Source organism: Crocuta crocuta, unplaced genomic scaffold (assembly GCF_008692635.1).
Source record: "Crocuta crocuta isolate KB4526 unplaced genomic scaffold, BGI_CrCroc_1.0 scaffold87, whole genome shotgun sequence".
Lineage (NCBI taxonomy): Eukaryota > Metazoa > Chordata > Mammalia > Carnivora > Hyaenidae > Crocuta > Crocuta crocuta.
In genome coordinates, this window is record NW_027532166.1 from 2,402,779 (window position 1) to 2,421,108 (window position 18,330).

At 39.3% G+C, this 18,330-nt stretch overlaps 1 protein-coding gene across 1 annotated transcript in view; it reads left to right on the forward strand.

The window, feature by feature from the left end:
* Nucleotides 1-18,330, forward strand: part of ERC2 (ELKS/RAB6-interacting/CAST family member 2) — an 885,144-nt gene that overhangs the window by 124,002 nt on the left and 742,812 nt on the right. Inside the window, exon 2 of the mRNA XM_077776719.1 lies at nt 10,190-10,606. Coding sequence (XP_077632845.1) covers nt 10,190-10,606 — 417 coding nt within the window. The remainder of the gene's footprint in view (nt 1-10,189; nt 10,607-18,330) is intronic.

Consider the following 18,330-nt stretch of genomic DNA (forward strand, 5'->3'; position numbering starts at 1 on the left):
TGAGGGAGGATAGAGACAGAGAAAGACAGAAAAGTTGCTTCAGATCCTCTCCCCATCCTCCAGTATAAGACGCAGAAAGATGATCAAGACTCTTTAAGGTACATGCCTTTTGCTCAGTAATTCCTTTTTAGGAACAAGGAACTCTCTGCTTAATTTTAAATATTTTAAAATAGAATGATGTGGTGCCTGGGTGGCTCAGTCAGTTAAGTGTCTGACTTTGGCTCAGGTCACGATATGACAGATGGTCGGTTCAAGCCCTATGTCAGGCTCAGTGCTGACAGTTGGGAGCCTGGAGCCTGCTTCAGGTTCTCTCTTTCTCTCTCTGCCCCTCCCCTGCTTGTGCTGTCTCTCTCTCTGAAAAATAAAATAAACATTAAAAAAATTTTTTTTAAAGAGAATGAAAACTAAATGACACATGGATTTGAGAAGGTTTTGAACACTAAATTTTAGATCGATTATCAGGTTGTATGATCATGCTGAAGTCATTTAGTTAAGAAAATGGCTACCTGGAAAGTAGATTTTGCATATTAATAAATATACAACCTGAAAGCATCTATCAAAACCTCTGAATGAGGAACAGTCTGGTTAAAATGACTAACTTAAATGTGAAGAATTGCTGTAATTGTCATTAATTGCCTGTCTGCTCTCACGACTCTTGCCTCTGCCCAACATTTTTTTATTTTTTTTTTTTTTTTTTTTTTTTTTTTTTTTTTTTAGGGTTTNGGAGCTCCTTACTTCTCCGCCATCTTGCCCCCTCCTCTCTTTTATTTTTTTCCAGCATCCTGAAACATTTGTGCCAATTCAGAGGCTACATGGTATAGTGGTGTGAGTAGGGAGTTGGTGTCAGACTGCCTGGATGAACATCTGGCTGTGCCACTTACCTAGGAGAGTGGCCTGGAGCAAGTTACTTAACCACTTTAGATCTCCATTTTTTTCATCCCTTAAGTGGAGATCCAAAACAATGGCTACTTCACAGGATGGTTGTGAGGGTTAAAAAAGCTTAGAACTGAGTGTGGCATGTGGTAATTGCTATCCAGATTTTTGCTGTTATTGTTCCTTAATAGATCTGGTCGGTCTTTGCCTCTGGGCTTTTATACTTTCTCTTCTCTTTCCATACTTTTTCATGGGGCTGGCTCTCATTTGCTCTCTAAGATCCAGCTCAGTGGTGGCTCTTTGTTTGGGGTGTTTTCCCACATGTCTCTAGCCTGGGTTAGATCCTCTCTGAATTTCTAGCCACCTGGCTATGACTTTTGTCATAACCTTCATAATATAGTGAAGCTATTATCAATTTTCTTGTCTACATGGACTGTGAGCACGGACCATTTGTTCGCCCTCTCCCCTCCCCTCCCTTCCCTCTTCCCTTCCTTCCTCCTTTCTTTTCTTCCTTCCTCCTTTCTTGAGTATAAGGGAGATACCGGGTAAATGTTTATTTTCCCTCCATTTCTCTCTCCCTTCTTTCTTCCTCCCTCCCTCCCATTCTTCTCTTATACTTTCTTCTTTTCTTCCTTTCTATCAAACTTCCTCCCTTCCTGTGCTCTCAGACTTGGCACTTGATTCATTAACTTAGTTATTTCCTCACAGGAACTCTGTGAGAGAAGTATTATGATTATTCTTATTTTTCAGGTATGGGAACAAAGGATCAGGATGACTGATAGACCCCTTACAGAGTTGTCTTCCAATGTGGCTATCTCTCCTCAAAGCATTTTGGCAATTTTTCCTTGGAATTCCCTTCTGGCTATGCTATGAACCACATAAGAAAACCGATTGTAGTTTTGGTCACTTTCAGAAAAGATAATCTCCAGTCTCATCATCCCAATTCATCATGTTTGTTTCCATATAAACTTACATCATCTCATAAATCTGTTTTGTGCTGGTCTCAGTCTATCAATAACTAGTACTGTGGTTGGATTGGTCCTTGTGGTTCTTACTATGATTGCAAGATGCCCTTGAGCAATAATCATCAAGAAACTTTGAAAGAATAAATGCTTATTACTTAAAAGACCTGGAAATTGCACAGCACCACTGGGGGCATACGGTGAGGTCATGGGTAGAGAGTGCATGGGCCTGAGGTTCTGCTTTTATTGGAGTCAAAGGAGGGGGGCCCCTAGGGTTTTGTGGGCTCATTCTTTATTGGAGAATTTAAAACCTAAGAGGGGAGATTTAAAGTGTTGGAAGTGAAAAAACAAGTGACTCAAATGGTCAGTTACTGAAAACAACCAAGATCTCTAAAACAAAGGAGCCTCAGTTGGAGGAGGCAGTCTGGCTTTTTATCTAGTTGTGTAGTTGGCAATGCTTTTATTTGAGATAGCCAGCATTGAAGTGGATGCCTTTTTTGAAGTTGATGTCTTGGTAATCCAAGCTTTAACCAGGCACTTTCCTTGCAAAAGAGAAAGAAAAGAATTGTTAGGGCTTATATAAGGATGTCCACTCTTGCCACTTTTATTCAACATATTATTAGAACTCCTAGCCGCAGTAATTAGGTAAGAAAAAAAATTAGAAGGTATGCAGGTTAGTAAGGAGGAAGTAAAACTGCTATTTACAGATGACATGGCATTATATATAGAAAACTGTAAATACTCCACCAAAAATAAAACAAAACAAAACTACCAGAACTAATAAATGAATTCAGTAAAGTTGCTGGATACAAAATTAGCATCAAGAAATCAGTTGCTTTTCTATACACTAATAATAAACTATCAAAGAGAAATTCAAAAAACAATTCCATTTACAATTATATCAAAAAGAATAAAATACCAACAAATAAATTTAATCAAGGGGGTGAAATTTCTGTACTCTGAAAATTGTAAGACACTGATGAAAGATATTTCAGGTGGCACCAGCAAATGGAAAGATATACCATGCTAATGGATTAGAAGAATTAATATTGTTAAAATGTCCATACTCAAAGCAGTTTACAGATTCTGTGCAATCCCCATCATAATACAAATGGCATTTTTCACAGAGCTAGAACAAAGAATCCTAAAATTTGTGTGGAACCACAAACGATCCCAGATAGTCAAAACAATCCTGAGAAAGAACAAAGCTGGAGGTATGACACTCACTGATTTCAAAGTATACTGCAAAGCTATAGTAATCAAAACAATATGGTACTGACATGGAAACAGACATGTAGATTAATGAAATAGAGCCAAGAAATAAACCCACACATACATAGTCAACTAATCTATGACAAAGGAGGCAAGAATATAAAATTGGAAAAAGACAGACTATTCAATTAATGGTGTTGGGAAAACTGGACAGTTACAACGAAAAGAATGAAACTGGACCAATATCTTACACCATGTCAAAAATATATTCAAAATGGATTAAAGACTTGAATGTAAGGCCTGGAATCCTAAAATTCTTAGAAGAAAACATGGGCGATAAATTTTTTGATCATTCTTAGCAGTATTTTTCTGGATCTGTCTCCTCAGGCAATGGCAGCAAAAGCTAAAGTAAACAAATGGGATTACATCACAGTAAAAAACTTTTGCACAGGAAAGGAGACCATCAACAAAATGAAAAGGCAAACTACTGAATGGGAGAAGATACTTGCAAATCATATATCTGATAGGTTAATATCAGAATATATAGATAACTTATATAGCTTACTGTAAAAAAAACAAACACCCTGATTAACAAATGGGCAGAATACCTGAATAAACATTTTTCTAAAGAGGACATACAGATCATCAACAGGCACAGGAGAAGATGCTTAAAATCACGAATCAGAGAAATGCAAATCAAAGCCACATTGAGATATTACCTTACACCAATCAGATTGGCTATTATCAAAAAGACACAAAAATAAGTGTTGTTGAGGATATGTGAAAAGCGGAACCCTCTGTTGGTGGGATGTAAATTGGTGCAACCACTTTTGAAAACATTATGGAGGCTCGTCAAAAAAAATTAAAGATAGAACTACGAACTACCACATGATCCAGTAATTCCACTTCTGGGTATTTATCTGAAGAAAACAAAAGCACCAATTAGAAGAGATATATTTACTCCTATGTTTATTGCACAGTTATTTACAGTAGCCAAGATATAGAAGCAAACATAGTGTCCATAATAGATGAATGGATAAGATATATATACCACAGTGAAATATTACTCAGCCATAAAAAAAAAAGAATGAGATCTTGCCGTTTGTGACAACATGGGTGGATCTAGAGGATATTATGCTGAATGAAATAAGTCAGATGGAGAAAACCAAATATATGATTTTACTTATATGTGGAATCTCAAATATAAGACAAATGAACAAACAAAACAGAAAACAGACTCTTAGATACAGGAAGCAAATTCTTGGTTGCCACCGTGGATCAGTGTTGGTGGGGGCAGGTGAAGTTGGTGCAGAGGATTAAGAAGTACAGACTTCCAGTTATAAAATAAATGAGTCATGGGGATACAATGTAAAGCATCGGAAATATAGTCAATAATATTGTAGTAACTTTGTATGGTGACAGATGATAACTAGACTTATGGAGATCATTTTTGTAATGTTCAAAATATGGAGTCACTGTTACATCTTCAACTGATATGATACTGTATGTTAATTATACCTTATCTAAGAGATATTTGCCATAATCAAGAATATTTAAATGACTTGAAGACATTTCCACTCTCTGTTCCCAAGAGGTTTGGCAGCAGCCACATTACTGGACTGAAGGCTGTCGATTCTCCTGTGGATTTTGTTTTGATGTGGTTTTGGGATGAGGAGCTGGTGGAGGGAGGTTATATTACCTTATAATCTCACCTCATGTTTCTTTGTGGCAGATTCATTGAGATACAATTTGTGTAGTATATAATTCCCCTGTCTAACATGTAAAATTCATTGGTTTTTAGTATACTCACAAAGTTGTACAAGCAGCACCACTATCTACTTCCAGAAAATTTTCATCACCCCAGAAAGAAATCCCATATCCTTTAGTAGTCACCCTCCATTTCCCCCTAGTCTAGTCACCTTGTCAGTCACCAATTTATTTTCTGTCTGTGGATTTGCTTATTCTGGATATTTCTTTAAAAAACTTATTTTTAACGTTTATTTATTTTTGAGACAGAGAGAGACAGAGCATGACTGGGGAGGGGCAGAGAGAGAGGGAGATACAGAATCTGAAACAGGCTCCGGGCTCTGAGCTGGCTGTCAGCACATAGCTCAATGCAGGGCTCGAACCCACGAACTGTGAGATCATGACCTGAGCCGAAGTCAGATGCTTAACCAACTGAGCCACCCAGGTGCCCCTATTCTGGTTATTTCATATCAATAGAATCTTACAACATGCAGTTTCTTGTTACTGGCTTCTTTCACATGACATAGTGTTTTCAAGGTTTATCTATGCTACAGCGTGTATTAGTACTTCATTGGTTTGTGTGACTTGATAATACTCCATTGTGTGGATATACTGCATTTTATTCATTTATCAGGTGATTGACGTATAAATTGTTTCCACTTTTTGAACACTATGGATATTTGTATATGAATCAACCAATGAACGGATAAATGCAATGTGATATGTTTCTATAATGGAATAATATTCACCTATAAAATGAATGAAATGTTGATGTGTGCTACAACATGGATGAGACTTGAAAGCATGCTTTGTGAAAGAAGCCACTTATTACATAATTCCATGGATATGAATGTCCAGACTAGGTAAATACATAGAGACAGAAAGTAAGCTAGAGGTTTCCAGGGCTTGGGGATAGGAAGGGGGAAAGGAAATGACTGGCTCAAAAGTACAGGGTTTCTCCAGTGAAGAAATGGGCAGAAGATATGAACAGACACTTCTCCAAAGAGGACATCCAGATGGCCAACAGACACATGAAACGATGCTCAGCATCCCTCCTCATCAGGGAAATACAAATCAAAACCACACTGAGATACCACCTCACGCCAGTCAGAGTGGCCAAAATGAGCAAATCAGAGAACTCTAGATGCTGGCGAGGATGTGGAGAAACGGGCACCCTCCTACACTGTTGGTGGGAATGTAAACTGGTACAGCCCCTCTGGAAAACAGTGTGGAGGTTCCTCAGGAAACTAACAATAGAACTCCCCTAGGACCCAGCAATAGCACTGCTAGGAATTTACCCAAGGGATACAGAAATGCTGAGGCATAGGAGCACATGTACCCCAATGTTCATAGCAGCACTCTCCACAATAGCTAAAACATGGAAAGAGCCTAAGTGTCCATCAAAGGACGAATGGATCAAGAAGATGTGGTTTATCTATACCATGGAATACTACATGGCAATGAGAAACAATGAAATCTGGCCATGTGTAGCAACATGGATGGACCTTGAGGGTGTTATGCTGAGCGAAATAAGTCAGGCAGAGAAGGACAAATATCATATGTTTGCACGTCTAGGAGGATTAGGAGGAACTTAACTGAGGAACAAGGGGGAGGAGAAGGCGAGAAATGGTGGGGGAAAGGGGGAGAGGCAAACCATGAGAGACTCTTGAATGCTGACAAAAACTGAGGACTGATGGATGTGGGGGGGAGGGGGGATGGGCATGGAGGAGGGCACTTGTGGGGATGAGCACTGGGTGTTATGTGGAAACGAATTTGACAATAAACTATTAAAAAAAAGAAATCTAAGGTAAAAAAGTACAGGGTTTCTTTTTTTTTTAATTTTCTCATCTGTCACCATGCAGTGTTATTACAATACTAATTGACTATATTCTCTGTGCTGTACTTTTCAACTCTGTGACTTATTTTATAATTAGAAGTTTGTACTTCTTAATCCCCTTCACTTACTTCACTTATCTTCCCTACACCCCTTCCCTTGTCAACTGCCAGTTTGTTCCTTGTATTTATGAGACTGTTTCTGTTTGCTTATTCATTTTTTTTTTTTTTTTAGATTCCACATATAATACCCTCTATGTCCATCCATGTTGTCACAAAGGGCAAGGTCTCATTCTTTTTTTATGGTTGAGTGTGTATGTATACACACATACACACACACACACACCTATCAATGGATACTTAGGTAGCTGCTTCCATATTTTGGCTATTATAAATACTGCAGTAAACATAAGTTTGTGTATATCTTTCGAATTCCTATTTTTGTTTTCTCTGGGTAAGTACCCAGTAGAGAAATTACTGGATTAGATGGCCATTCCATTTTTGTTTTTAACTTTTTGAGAAATCTTACTGTTTTCCATAGTGGTTGCATCAATTTCCATTCCCACCAATAGTGCTTAAGGGCCCTCCCCCCTTTTTTTACAACCTTGCTAACACTTGTTATTTCTTTCTTTTTGGATAATAACCACTCTGACTGATGTGAAGTGATATCTCATTGTGGTTTTAATGTGCATTTCCCTGATGATTAGTGATGTTGAGTATCTTTTCATGTGCCTGTTGACCATTTGTATGTCTTCTTTAGAAAAATGTTTATTCAGGTCCTCTGCCCACTTTATAAGTGGGTTGTTATTTTAGTGTTGAGACATGTAAGTCTTTACATATTTTAATTACTCCCTTGTCAGATTTATCACTTGCAGACATCCTCTTCCACTTAGTAGGTTGCCTTTTTGTTTTGTTGATGGTCTTCTTTGCTGTGCAAAAACATTTTTATTTTGATGTAGTCCCAATAGTTTAGTTTTGCTTTTGTAGCCCTTTTCTAAGTAGATATATCTATAAATGTTGCTAAGGCAGGTATCAAAGAAATTAATGCCTGTCTTTTCTTTTAGGAGTTTTATGATTTCAGGTCTCAAATTTAGGTCTTCAATCCATTTTGAATTTATTTTTGTGTGTGGTAATAAAGTGATCCAGTTTTAGTCTTTTGTGTCTGTGTGCCCAGTTTTTCCAGTATTTATTGAAGAGTCTGTCTTTTCCCCATTTTTATATTCTTGCTTCCTTTGTCATAGATTAGTTTACCATATAAGTATGGGTTTATTTCTGAGCTCTCTATCCTATTTAGTTGCTCTCTCTGGCTGCTTTTGTGCTAGTACCATACCATTTTGATTACAATAGCTTTGTAGTATATCTTGAAATCTGAGATTTTGATACTTCCAGTTTTGTTTGTCTTTTCCAAGATTACTTTGGCTCTTTGGAGTCTTTTATTGTTCCACACAAATTTTAGAATAGTTTGTTCTAGTTCTGAGAAAAAATACTATTGGTATTTTAATAGGGATTGTCCTGTATCTGTAGATTGCCTTGGGTAGAATGCACATTTTAACAGTATTAATTCTTCCAATCCATGTACATGGAGTATCTGTCTGTTTGTCTTGTCTTCAGTTTCTTTCATCAGTGTCTTACAGTTTTCAGAGTATAGGTTTTTCATCTCTTTGGTTACATTTATTTCTAGGTATTTTATTCAGTTTGGTGCATTTGTAAATGGGATTGTTTTCTTAATTTCTCTTTCTTCTATTCCATTATTAGTCTAAAGAAATGCAACAGATTTCTTTGTTAATTTTGTATCCTGCAGCATTTCTTTTGTAATAATGAAAATGTTCTCAAATTTGTTGTGTGGATCATTGTACAACTTTGTGATTATACTAAAAACCACTGAATTTTTTACAGGACTGAATTATATTAAAGAATTCATAATTACTATCTTTAAACACCCATACCAGTTGCTCTTTCCTAGTCACTTTCCAGTGAGGCACTGTGGCACATGGATGAGAAAGAGAATGCTTGTTCTTTGTGCCCTGGGAATGCCTCAGTGGATGTATGTGAATTGAAAGACAGTTTTATCAAGATGATGCAATATTGAGTGCTAATATCACTCCTAGGCCACACTCAGAAAGATCTCAACACCTCTTGGGTACCAGCTGTAGGAATTCAGAAAGACTTCAAAATGTGGACTGCTCCAATATGTATATAACTTAGACATAATATTATTAATGGCTAAAATACTGTGAGTTCCTTGGGAGCAGGAGATACACCTTGTACTCATTTTGATTCCTTCCCTTAACTTTGTGTCTGGTCTACAGGTAGGAGTGTGTAAATGATGAACTGCTGTTTTGGAAGCATCCTGGTTTGTTCCTAGGAAGAAAATGCCTTCGGGCTTATGGCTGCCTGTTTTGACCAGCCTGGGAGTTGATCCTGTGGGGAAGGTGTTGCAGAATTTATCAACTGTTGTCAGGCAACTGTTTACTTTCTCATAAGCAGTAACTATTTTGTTTCTCTGGAGTTTTCACTCTGATTTTGGTTAAAATAGTAACCTGGAATAAAATGTGGGTACTTGTGGAGTGTTGTGCTTTCTTCCCTGGTAATATACCGAAGACTTTAGGTTCCTCGGTCAGAGAGATTTAAGAAAACAAACGGTGGAATTGACCTAACTTTTTCTTCTTTTTTTTCTCTATTGATCACATTTATCAAACAACAGTGCTATAGATTTTGTGTAGCTTATGGGTCTTTGCTTTGATAAGCAATTGTTTTTCTTTTTTTTTTTTCTTCTCTCCGTGAAGGTACTTTATGTTGATTCTTTCTGTTAAATATCCTTTGCTTGCACTGGATTTTTCTTTGTGTTGATTTTTTGCTTCATTTTTTTTGTTTTCCATTTCCCATGCTGTTCAGTTACTGGATGCCAGAAGAACCAAGGTTGGTCCACTCTTTGCAGCTTGTTTGTTTTGCTCTGCATAGCCTCACCTCCTTGTGTGTTTGTTTCTGTCCCTGTCTGCATTTGTTCCCTTTTGCTTGCAGATGCAGTAATCCTGTTTACTAAACCTGTTCACAGCTTTATTTGTAAAAAAAATAGTCTTTGTTTGTGTCTACTTGTAGTGGATGCTATTTTTTTCATTGTCTTAAATGGAAATGCATTTCTGATGGAAAATAATGGATAGTAGAATAAAGAACACCTTAGGAAACAGGGAATACTGAGTCTGGAGCATTGCAGGTGTAAAGAAGGTGTGTTTGTGAGACTTTACCTTCTAACCCTTTCCACTTCCTCAGTTAAAACTCTTTAGATGTATAATTTCCCTTGTGACTGACACTAATATACTGTTCCTGTGTATGTGTACATTTCTCTTCTCCTAAGATATTCAGAAAGCATCAGTGAATTAATTTCCCCCTCTCCATGTGCTGTCCCATGCTTCTGAAGTCACCCTGGAGGACTTCACGGCTGGCCCTCTGGACCTCGTGATTAACATTCCATCTTCATAGTGTGGTAGCAGCAAATAGCACTTGGCATTTCCATTGACTTTTTCCTCTTCTTTCTCCTCTCCTGCTCCATCTTTCTGTCACAGCACCTGCAGTTGACAATCCAAGCCCTTCAGGATGAGCTTCGAACCCAGAGAGACCTCAATCACCTCCTGCAGCAAGAGAGTGGCAACCGTGGAGCGGAGCACTTCACCATTGAGTTGACTGAGGAGAACTTCCGGCGGCTCCAAGCTGAGCATGACAGACAAGCTAAGGAGCTGTTCCTTTTAAGGAAGACCTTGGAGGAAATGGAGCTGAGAATTGAAACACAGAAACAGACCCTCAACGCCCGAGATGAGTCTATTAAAAAGCTTCTTGAGATGTTGCAAAGTAAAGGTTTGCCTTCTAAAAGTCTTGAGGATGACAATGAGCGGACACGGCGGATGGCAGAGGCTGAGTCTCAAGTCAGCCACTTGGAAGTGATTTTAGACCAGAAAGAGAAGGAAAACATACATCTTAGAGAGGTAAGGATATTCACTCTATTTCCTCAAAGCCATATTTTACAAGTGAAAACATGTTACGAAGTTACTTTCACAGGTTGGAAGATATCTGCAGCCTTAACAAAATTTCCTGGCATCTGTTTTATAGCCTTCCTGTCTGCTTGTCACCTTTAAACTGGAATTTTGTATCAGTTCTTTTCTCTGCTCACCATACATATGTTACTCGACATGTATTCAGGATCCGAGTGTGTGCAGCACATGCCAGCTCTAAGGTGGCTTACACCTACTTTCCCACAGATGGCCATAGTTTCAGAGTTTAGATGGTTATCAAGAATTATCTCTCTAGGGGGTGCTTGGGTGGCTTAGTCGGTTGGGCGTCTGACTTTCGCTTAGGTCATGATCTCGCGGTTCGTGGGTTCGAGCCCCGCGTCGGGCTCTGTGCTGACTGCCAGCTCAGAGCCTGGAGCCAATTTCAGAGTCTGTGTCTCCCTCTCTCTCTGACCCTGTCCTGCTCACGCTGTCTCTCTCTCTCCTAGAAATAAATAAAAAAAATATTAAAAAAAAAAAAAAAAGAATTATCTCTCTAAAGGAGGAACACAAATAGGTGATTAGCGAAACAATGAACCTAAATATTTTCATAGGTGAATTGGGGTAACATTTGTAGAAAGTAAAGCATATGGATCTTTCTGGGAAGAATGGTAAAATGTGCAGACTAGTTTTGAACATTTAGGTTTAAAACCATCTTTGTCTGAATTTCCTTTTGTCTAAGACAAATGTTCCAGGTTTTCTGAGTATACATTTTACACTTAGTGGATTAAAATCATTTGAAGTCCTTCAGAGGCCACCTCTCTGGCCTGCCACTACTATCGAATGTTGGGATGCACAGATATATGAGGATATGTAGTTGGATGAAAAAATGTGGGTGACAGCCAAGGCTTGAAATTTTTATAGCAGTTCCATAGTGGTGGGTATGGATCTCAAAAGTACCATGCAGGCAGAATGCAATGGGAGACACAGATCTCACAGAAAATAGGAAGCAATAACATGGCATTAAAAAATATGCTATAGCAGTAAATAAAAATTCCAAAACTTATTTGCATTCAGGCCAAACTAGATTTCCTGGCATCATATGCTTTTTTGGATGGCCAGTTCTTGTTTTTTATTTTATTTTATTTTTTAATGTTTATTTATTTTTGAGAGGGAGAGAGACAGAGTGTGAGCAGGGAAGGGGCAGAGAGAGAGAGAGAGATGGGAGACAGAATCTGAAGCAGGCTCTGGGCTCTGAGCTGTCAGCATAGAGCCCAATGCAGGGCTCGAACTCATGAGCTGTGGAATCACGACCTCAGCTGAAGTTGGATGCTCAGTCAACTGAGCCATCCAGGAACCCTTGATGAGCAGTTCTTGTGAGTCACTTGTTTGGTTGTTCAGAATATATGACTTCCATGACAGGGTTTGCTAATGTAGATGCTCCTGTGTGTTTTCTCTGATATTGATTGTATTTGTTTAGAACATTTGAGCAGACATTTGTGTCTTCACATTTAATGTCCTCTTGCTTATACCCCCTTGTTTTATTTTCATGAGATATTAGCAACATGCTTGGGAAACCACAGGGCTTGGTTTTGTAATGAGATGCTTAAAGAGATGTTTTGTTGGGCCTGGGTCTTCCCATCCATGATGGAATGGGAAGAATGAATCATGGACAGGCTTCTAAGATGGCCCCCAGTGATTTGTACCTCTTGGAATTCATGCCTCTGTGTAAATCCATGTCCTTGAATATAGACTGAGCCTAGTGACTAAACAGTTAGAATATGGTGAAAGAAATAGGATGCCAATGTGACTTCCATGATTAGGTTATATAATACTTATTTCCATCTTTTTAGCCAACTCTTTTGTGCTCTCAACTTGCTGCTTTGATGAAGTAAGCTAATAGGGAGAGAGACCTATGTGGTGAGGGACTGAGAATAGCCTCTAGTCAACACACAGTGAGGAACTGAGACCCTCACTCAAACAGCGACAAACAACTGAAGACTTCCAACAACCTTTTTGTGAGGTTGGACTGGATCCTTTCCTAGTGGAACCTTCAGGTAAGATGACAGGCCCTGGGCTGATACCTTGATTACAGCTTTGTGAGAGACTATGAAGCAAAGGACCCAGCTAAACTATGCCGGGATTCCTGATCCACAGAAACTGTGAGATAATAAATGTGTGTTGTTTTAAGCTGCTGAAATTGAGGATAATTTGTTACACAGCAAAAAGTAGCTAATACAGTGGAGCAGAAACTAACTTCTTCCTGCCTTACTCCATAGACTTTACATTTAGTTTATGGAAGAGGAGCAGTAACTACTGTCATGTAATCACTTGCACACAGAATGGATGGATTTTGAAGCTGTGGTTGTGTTATCTTAGAGCTATAGCTAGGAGATTGCCATAGTTGAATAAAAAAGCCGCTGCTTTATTTTGGGTACCAAGGGGTCATGTTGCATGTACAGTAGGGCAGTGATGCCAGAGAAACCTCCATCTGCAGCATTGACCTTGATTCCATGTTGGAGTCTGTGGTCAGGGTAGAGTCACTCCCTTTCTGTTATTGGATTCTGCTCATTGGTAGCACTAAGTAGATGGTGCCTTGACTCTTTTGTGTGGATGCCTCCATTTAAATGAATCTAAACACAATTCAATTAGTGTTTTATGAGATTAGCTTGTCTTCCCAGTGGTCTGGCATGGAAATAGATCATGTTCAGAGTTTTAAATATCAGTCAAAGAGCCCACAGATAGTGGTACAGAAAATACAACCCAACACATCCAGCTAGTTTCCTTGAGCATCAGATGAAAGTCAGTGGATTGCCTTTTTCTTGGCTCATTAAGAAGGGAGGATGTGGAAAAGGTGTCTCTATGCATTTAAAAAAGAGTCTCATTTTAAACTTAACAAATAAGACTTGGATCCCTGAAAAGACCTTCCCCAGGAGAAGGATTATTCTGGCTTCTGAGAGCCATTTGCTACATTTTCAGGAATTTTGTGGAGCCTGCTTTTAAGCCATTGATAACTTGAAATTAGTCTTGGTGGGAGCATTTATACCATGGAAATCAGCAAATCCTCCCCCCAGGCCTACATCTCTACCACCCCATCCATAAAGCCCATTTACGAACACATCTCTGAATAAATGCCATGAAATGTTTACCCACAACACAGCAAGAAGAGGCAGGTTAAATAGTGCAAGAATTATGAGTTCCTCAACCAGTCGTCATTCATCAGAAGTTTTCATAACCACATATGGGTAGATGCTTATGTGTCACTTTGAAGAATGGTTTACATTGATACCTTTTTAACTCTCACAACCACCTCATTCATTCATTTATCCATCCATTCATTGAGCACTTAATGAGGATCTGTTTGGGGATGAAGCAATAATAACTAATAAAGTTTGACTTCATTGTATTTGTATTCTCTAGGGGTGAAATATAATTTAAAAGTTAAGCAGGGGCGCCTGGGTGGCTCAGTTGGTTAAGCGTCCAACTTTGGCTCAGGTCATCATCTCGCGGTTCATGGGTCTGACCCCCGCATCAGGCTCTGTGCTGACTGCCAGCTCAGAGCCTGGAGCCTGTTTCAGATTCTGTGTCTCCCTCTCTGACCTCCCCTGCTTATGCTGTCTCTCCCTCTCTCAGAAATAAATAAAACATTAAAAAAACCACAGAGAAGTATCATGAATAAAATAAGAGGATGAAGAACTAGCGACCTGGGTGGGGCTAACTTGATATTGGGTGATCAGGGAAGGCCTCTTGCAGGGGGTGATATTGTAAATTGAGACCTGCATGACAAAAAGGAACTGGCCACATGAAGCTCCCAGAAGATTCTTCCAGTCATGTGGAAAGACCTATGCCTGGGAGGTAGGTGCTATTATTTTGCCCATTTTACCTGCAGGAGCTGAGGGACAGGTGGCGCTTAGAAGCTTGCCCAGTGTCCCACAGCTAATTAAGTAGTGAAGCTGTTACTTGAATCAGGCCAACTCCAGAGTTTCAGCTATAAAACCATTTCATTGATCCCTTTTCTAGAGGAATCTTTCCTGAAATGTGCTCTGCAGAACAGTCATTTTGTTGATGTTGATAAAGTGCTATGAGAGAAAAAGGGCTGCAGGGCCAAATGAACTTGGGAAATTGCTAGATTCCACAGAGTTTACTGTAGGACTCCTCAGACTCCTTAATATGCAAGTGTGTGTCAGTCATTCTCAGAAAGGGGAAGTTCCTCAAACCCATTTAACTTGCTTTTGTCTTGCTGCACTGGTGTTCTTTGTAAAACACTTAGGAAAAATGCTATGCTAGAAAATAAAAAGCATGCTTTTAATTTGTGACCTGCAAAATACATAAAAACACACAAGTAGTTGTTTTTCATGGCCAAATAACTGGGTAATTTCCTCCATTAGTTATTCTAGAAGGCAAGGTTTATTGTGAGCTGTTTCCATATTCTCTACTGAGTTTTAGAATGTTCCTCTGTCAGGGTATTTTTAAAAATTTTTTAGTAGAAAAATGTGGTATTAAAGCAGTAAGAATAGCCCAGCTTGAATAAAGAAGTAGCCTGACCTCTGTTAATTTAAATGAATTTAAAACAGGATTTAAAATGTACTTGAGGTTTTAAGTTCAGTGTGTTCCTGATTTCTTTTTCATTTTGCATGGTTCAACTCGGTTGGGGCTAGATGGCAGAATGCTGAGGAATAGAGTGCTAGTGGTTTTATGACTCATTCTCAGGCAGAGGTGTTGGATCTCATATAAACCCCCATCTTCTGGAATACTGGTCTTGTTTAGCCTATTGTTTGAGGAGATTTTGGATTGGCAGGAGTTGCACATGGGGAGGGTCAGATTGCTTTAGTGTCTTGTTATCTTTCGGTGGTCTGGAAAAGGCTGAGGGCAAAACCACTTCTTTGCCTGGCAGGAAACAACAACAAAAAGATTATGATCTCAACTTATTTGGAAGACCAAAACCATTGCCCGAGAACTACAACTGATGTGCTAATGTGAGCTGATGTGTTGGCTGAAACACAGCATTACTCACTAGTGTCGTGTGATGTTTTGGATACAGGTTGATTTGATAAGACATTATTTGATGTGGTAATAGTTTACCTTGTTCTTTAGCTTTTTCTGCAGAGAACATATTGTTCCTTGTAAAGGTTTTGGCAATCAAGTACCCATAACCCTATTGATTTTGTTAAAGAAAAAGTGGTTTTATATATCAGATCCTCCTATATTCACTCCTCTTAATATTTTTTCAGCTGGTCCTTAGAAGAGTCAGGAGTCTCTGGACTCATTGCACTGTAGGTTTTTGAAGGGAAGGGATATATGTTCTGCTGACATGTGTGTTGGTACCCATCTTTGGTAGCAAGAGCTGAATAGCACTCAACTCATCGGGTGCAACAATTGCTACCAACCCGGGACAAATAAAGCCTTCAGGAGACTGGGCCTAGGCTTCCCACCATGCTGTCATTGGGGCAGGAAGGGGGAGGGCAGGGCAAAATGAATTCTTGCTTTACTTACTTATTTATCCAGGTTGGTCCTGGGCCAGTGGGAGATCCACCAAGGCAAAGTCTGTGACCTAGAAGTTCTTGAGTTCAGGACCTAGAAGTCCTTTGACTGATGGCTCAAACCTTCACTGTATGATCTTTGCCCAAACTTTTAAACTTCATTGTAGTCACCCTTATCTCAAAGCCACATGGTCTCTTTCTCTGTAACATAAACTTGTCTCCAGTTCTGCTGGCTGAACCATGATTTTGCTGATGCAGGCTTTTTTTTTTTTAATGTTGATTTTCTTTTATTTTTTTTAAAATTTATTTTTTTATTTATTTTTTACAAATAGTTTATTGTCAGATTAGTTTCCACATAACACTTAGTGCTCATCCCCACAAGTGCCCTCCTTCATGCCCATCCCTCCTCCNTGGGGTACACGTGCTCCTATGATGCAGGCATTTCTAATTCTGATTCTACAGATTTAACATGTTCTATTTCTACCAACAAAGCTTATCACAGAAAATATTCCTAAACACGATTGACCACATAAACATAACATTTTCTCTTGCAAGAGTTATTTCCTATATATGTTATAGAATCTAACAAGTGCTCCTTTTTTTTTTTCTTTCAAATAAAGTGACTTTCTTACCTGATTAGTACATTTCATCCATATTCCCAGACCTCAAATATTGCCAGCAGGTGCTCTGTAAATATTTGAAAGAATGAAAAAATAGTTAAAAAACAACTAGAGAATTTCTTTGATTTATTTTGCCAGTATCAGAGGGGTGGTTCATAATGATTGTAGTGCCATGTTCTTTTATGTTTTCTCTGTCATTGTGTTTGGTATGGATCAGGAACTTGAGTGTAACCGTAACTGGGAGTTTTCTTTTCCTTTTTTTTTTTTTTGAAACTGTATTGGATGTCATAGAATGGATGCCGAGCATCCATATTGCTGTGGGAGCACCCTGGCCAAGTTTGTGGTCTTGTTCAAGGATTCAGGTGTGTAGTAAGAGAACCAGCTCACACTTACTGAGGCTTATTTTGTGATAGGTTCTGTACTACATAAATACTGTTGTCATCATCCGTATCACACAGATAAAGAAACTGGGCACAGAGAAGTAAGTAATTATTTCCAGTCACACAAAGCAAATGCTAGAGCCAAGATCAGAACATGGGATGTCTGGCTCCAGAGTCTATACCTATCACCATCACATGCTACTATTTCTCAAGGTGGTGTACTAAGAGCATGTTGAATGGCACTTGCATGCAGTGCAGCTTAGAGACAGGAGGCTGACGACTGGCTTCATCCATGACAGAGCTGGTCTTTAAGGCAGGAAGAATTTCAACACACAGGGGTGGTGGTGAAGTATGATTGGAAAAGAGATGGCTGAGTCAGGCCTCAGAGGCAGGAACTATGGTGGGTTTGGGGGTGCCATGTCTTTGGAGCAGTTAAAACTCCACCTATAAGGAAGGAAAGGAAATAAGGCTGAATAGGTAGTTTGAGGTCAGGTCCCTGAGGGCCTTGAACATGTGACACAGGAGATTGGCTTTTACTCAGTAGGCCCTGGGCAGCCTTTGAAGGAGTTTTCCCGGGAGAATGGCATGATCAAAAACGACTGTTAGTGCTGATTGATAGTGGATTGGGGAGGAGGAGCTATGAAGACTAGTTAGAGGGATACCATGGTTGTTCAGGTCACCAAGAGTCTGGATCTGGGTGGTAGCCCCAGAAGTTGAAGGGAAAGGTCATCTCCACTTGCAGACAGGAACTTGACAACTTGGAACCCAGTGCTGGGAGCTGTGAGGAGCAGGCACCCTCTGTGGGCTTGGGTTCAGGCAGATGGGGGGATAGTGGGCAGATGGGAGGGTCAGCAGGAGGCACTAGGGTTGAAGAAAGACTTGGATGTGTTGAGTTTGATGAGATGCTGCTGGAGCTATCCAACTAGGGTTGACAGTGTGGCTGAGGAAATGACTGTGAAGCTCTGCCTAAGTGCACAAGGCATTTCTGACTTTTGGTCACATGTTTGTTGTTGCTACTGTTTTCACACAAACCTGATCATTTGTGGCTAACAAGCCCCCAGTCTGTGTGATCATTCCAAAGCCTGCCATGTTACTTAGTCTTACTGTAGTTTAAGAGGTGACCTTAGGAACTGCGTACTTCTTTTTCATACTTGTTTTCTGAGTAAGCATTTAATTTTGAATATGTTATGTCTTTGGAGATTACATGGAAATTTCATTGATGCCAACTTGATACAGGTTCC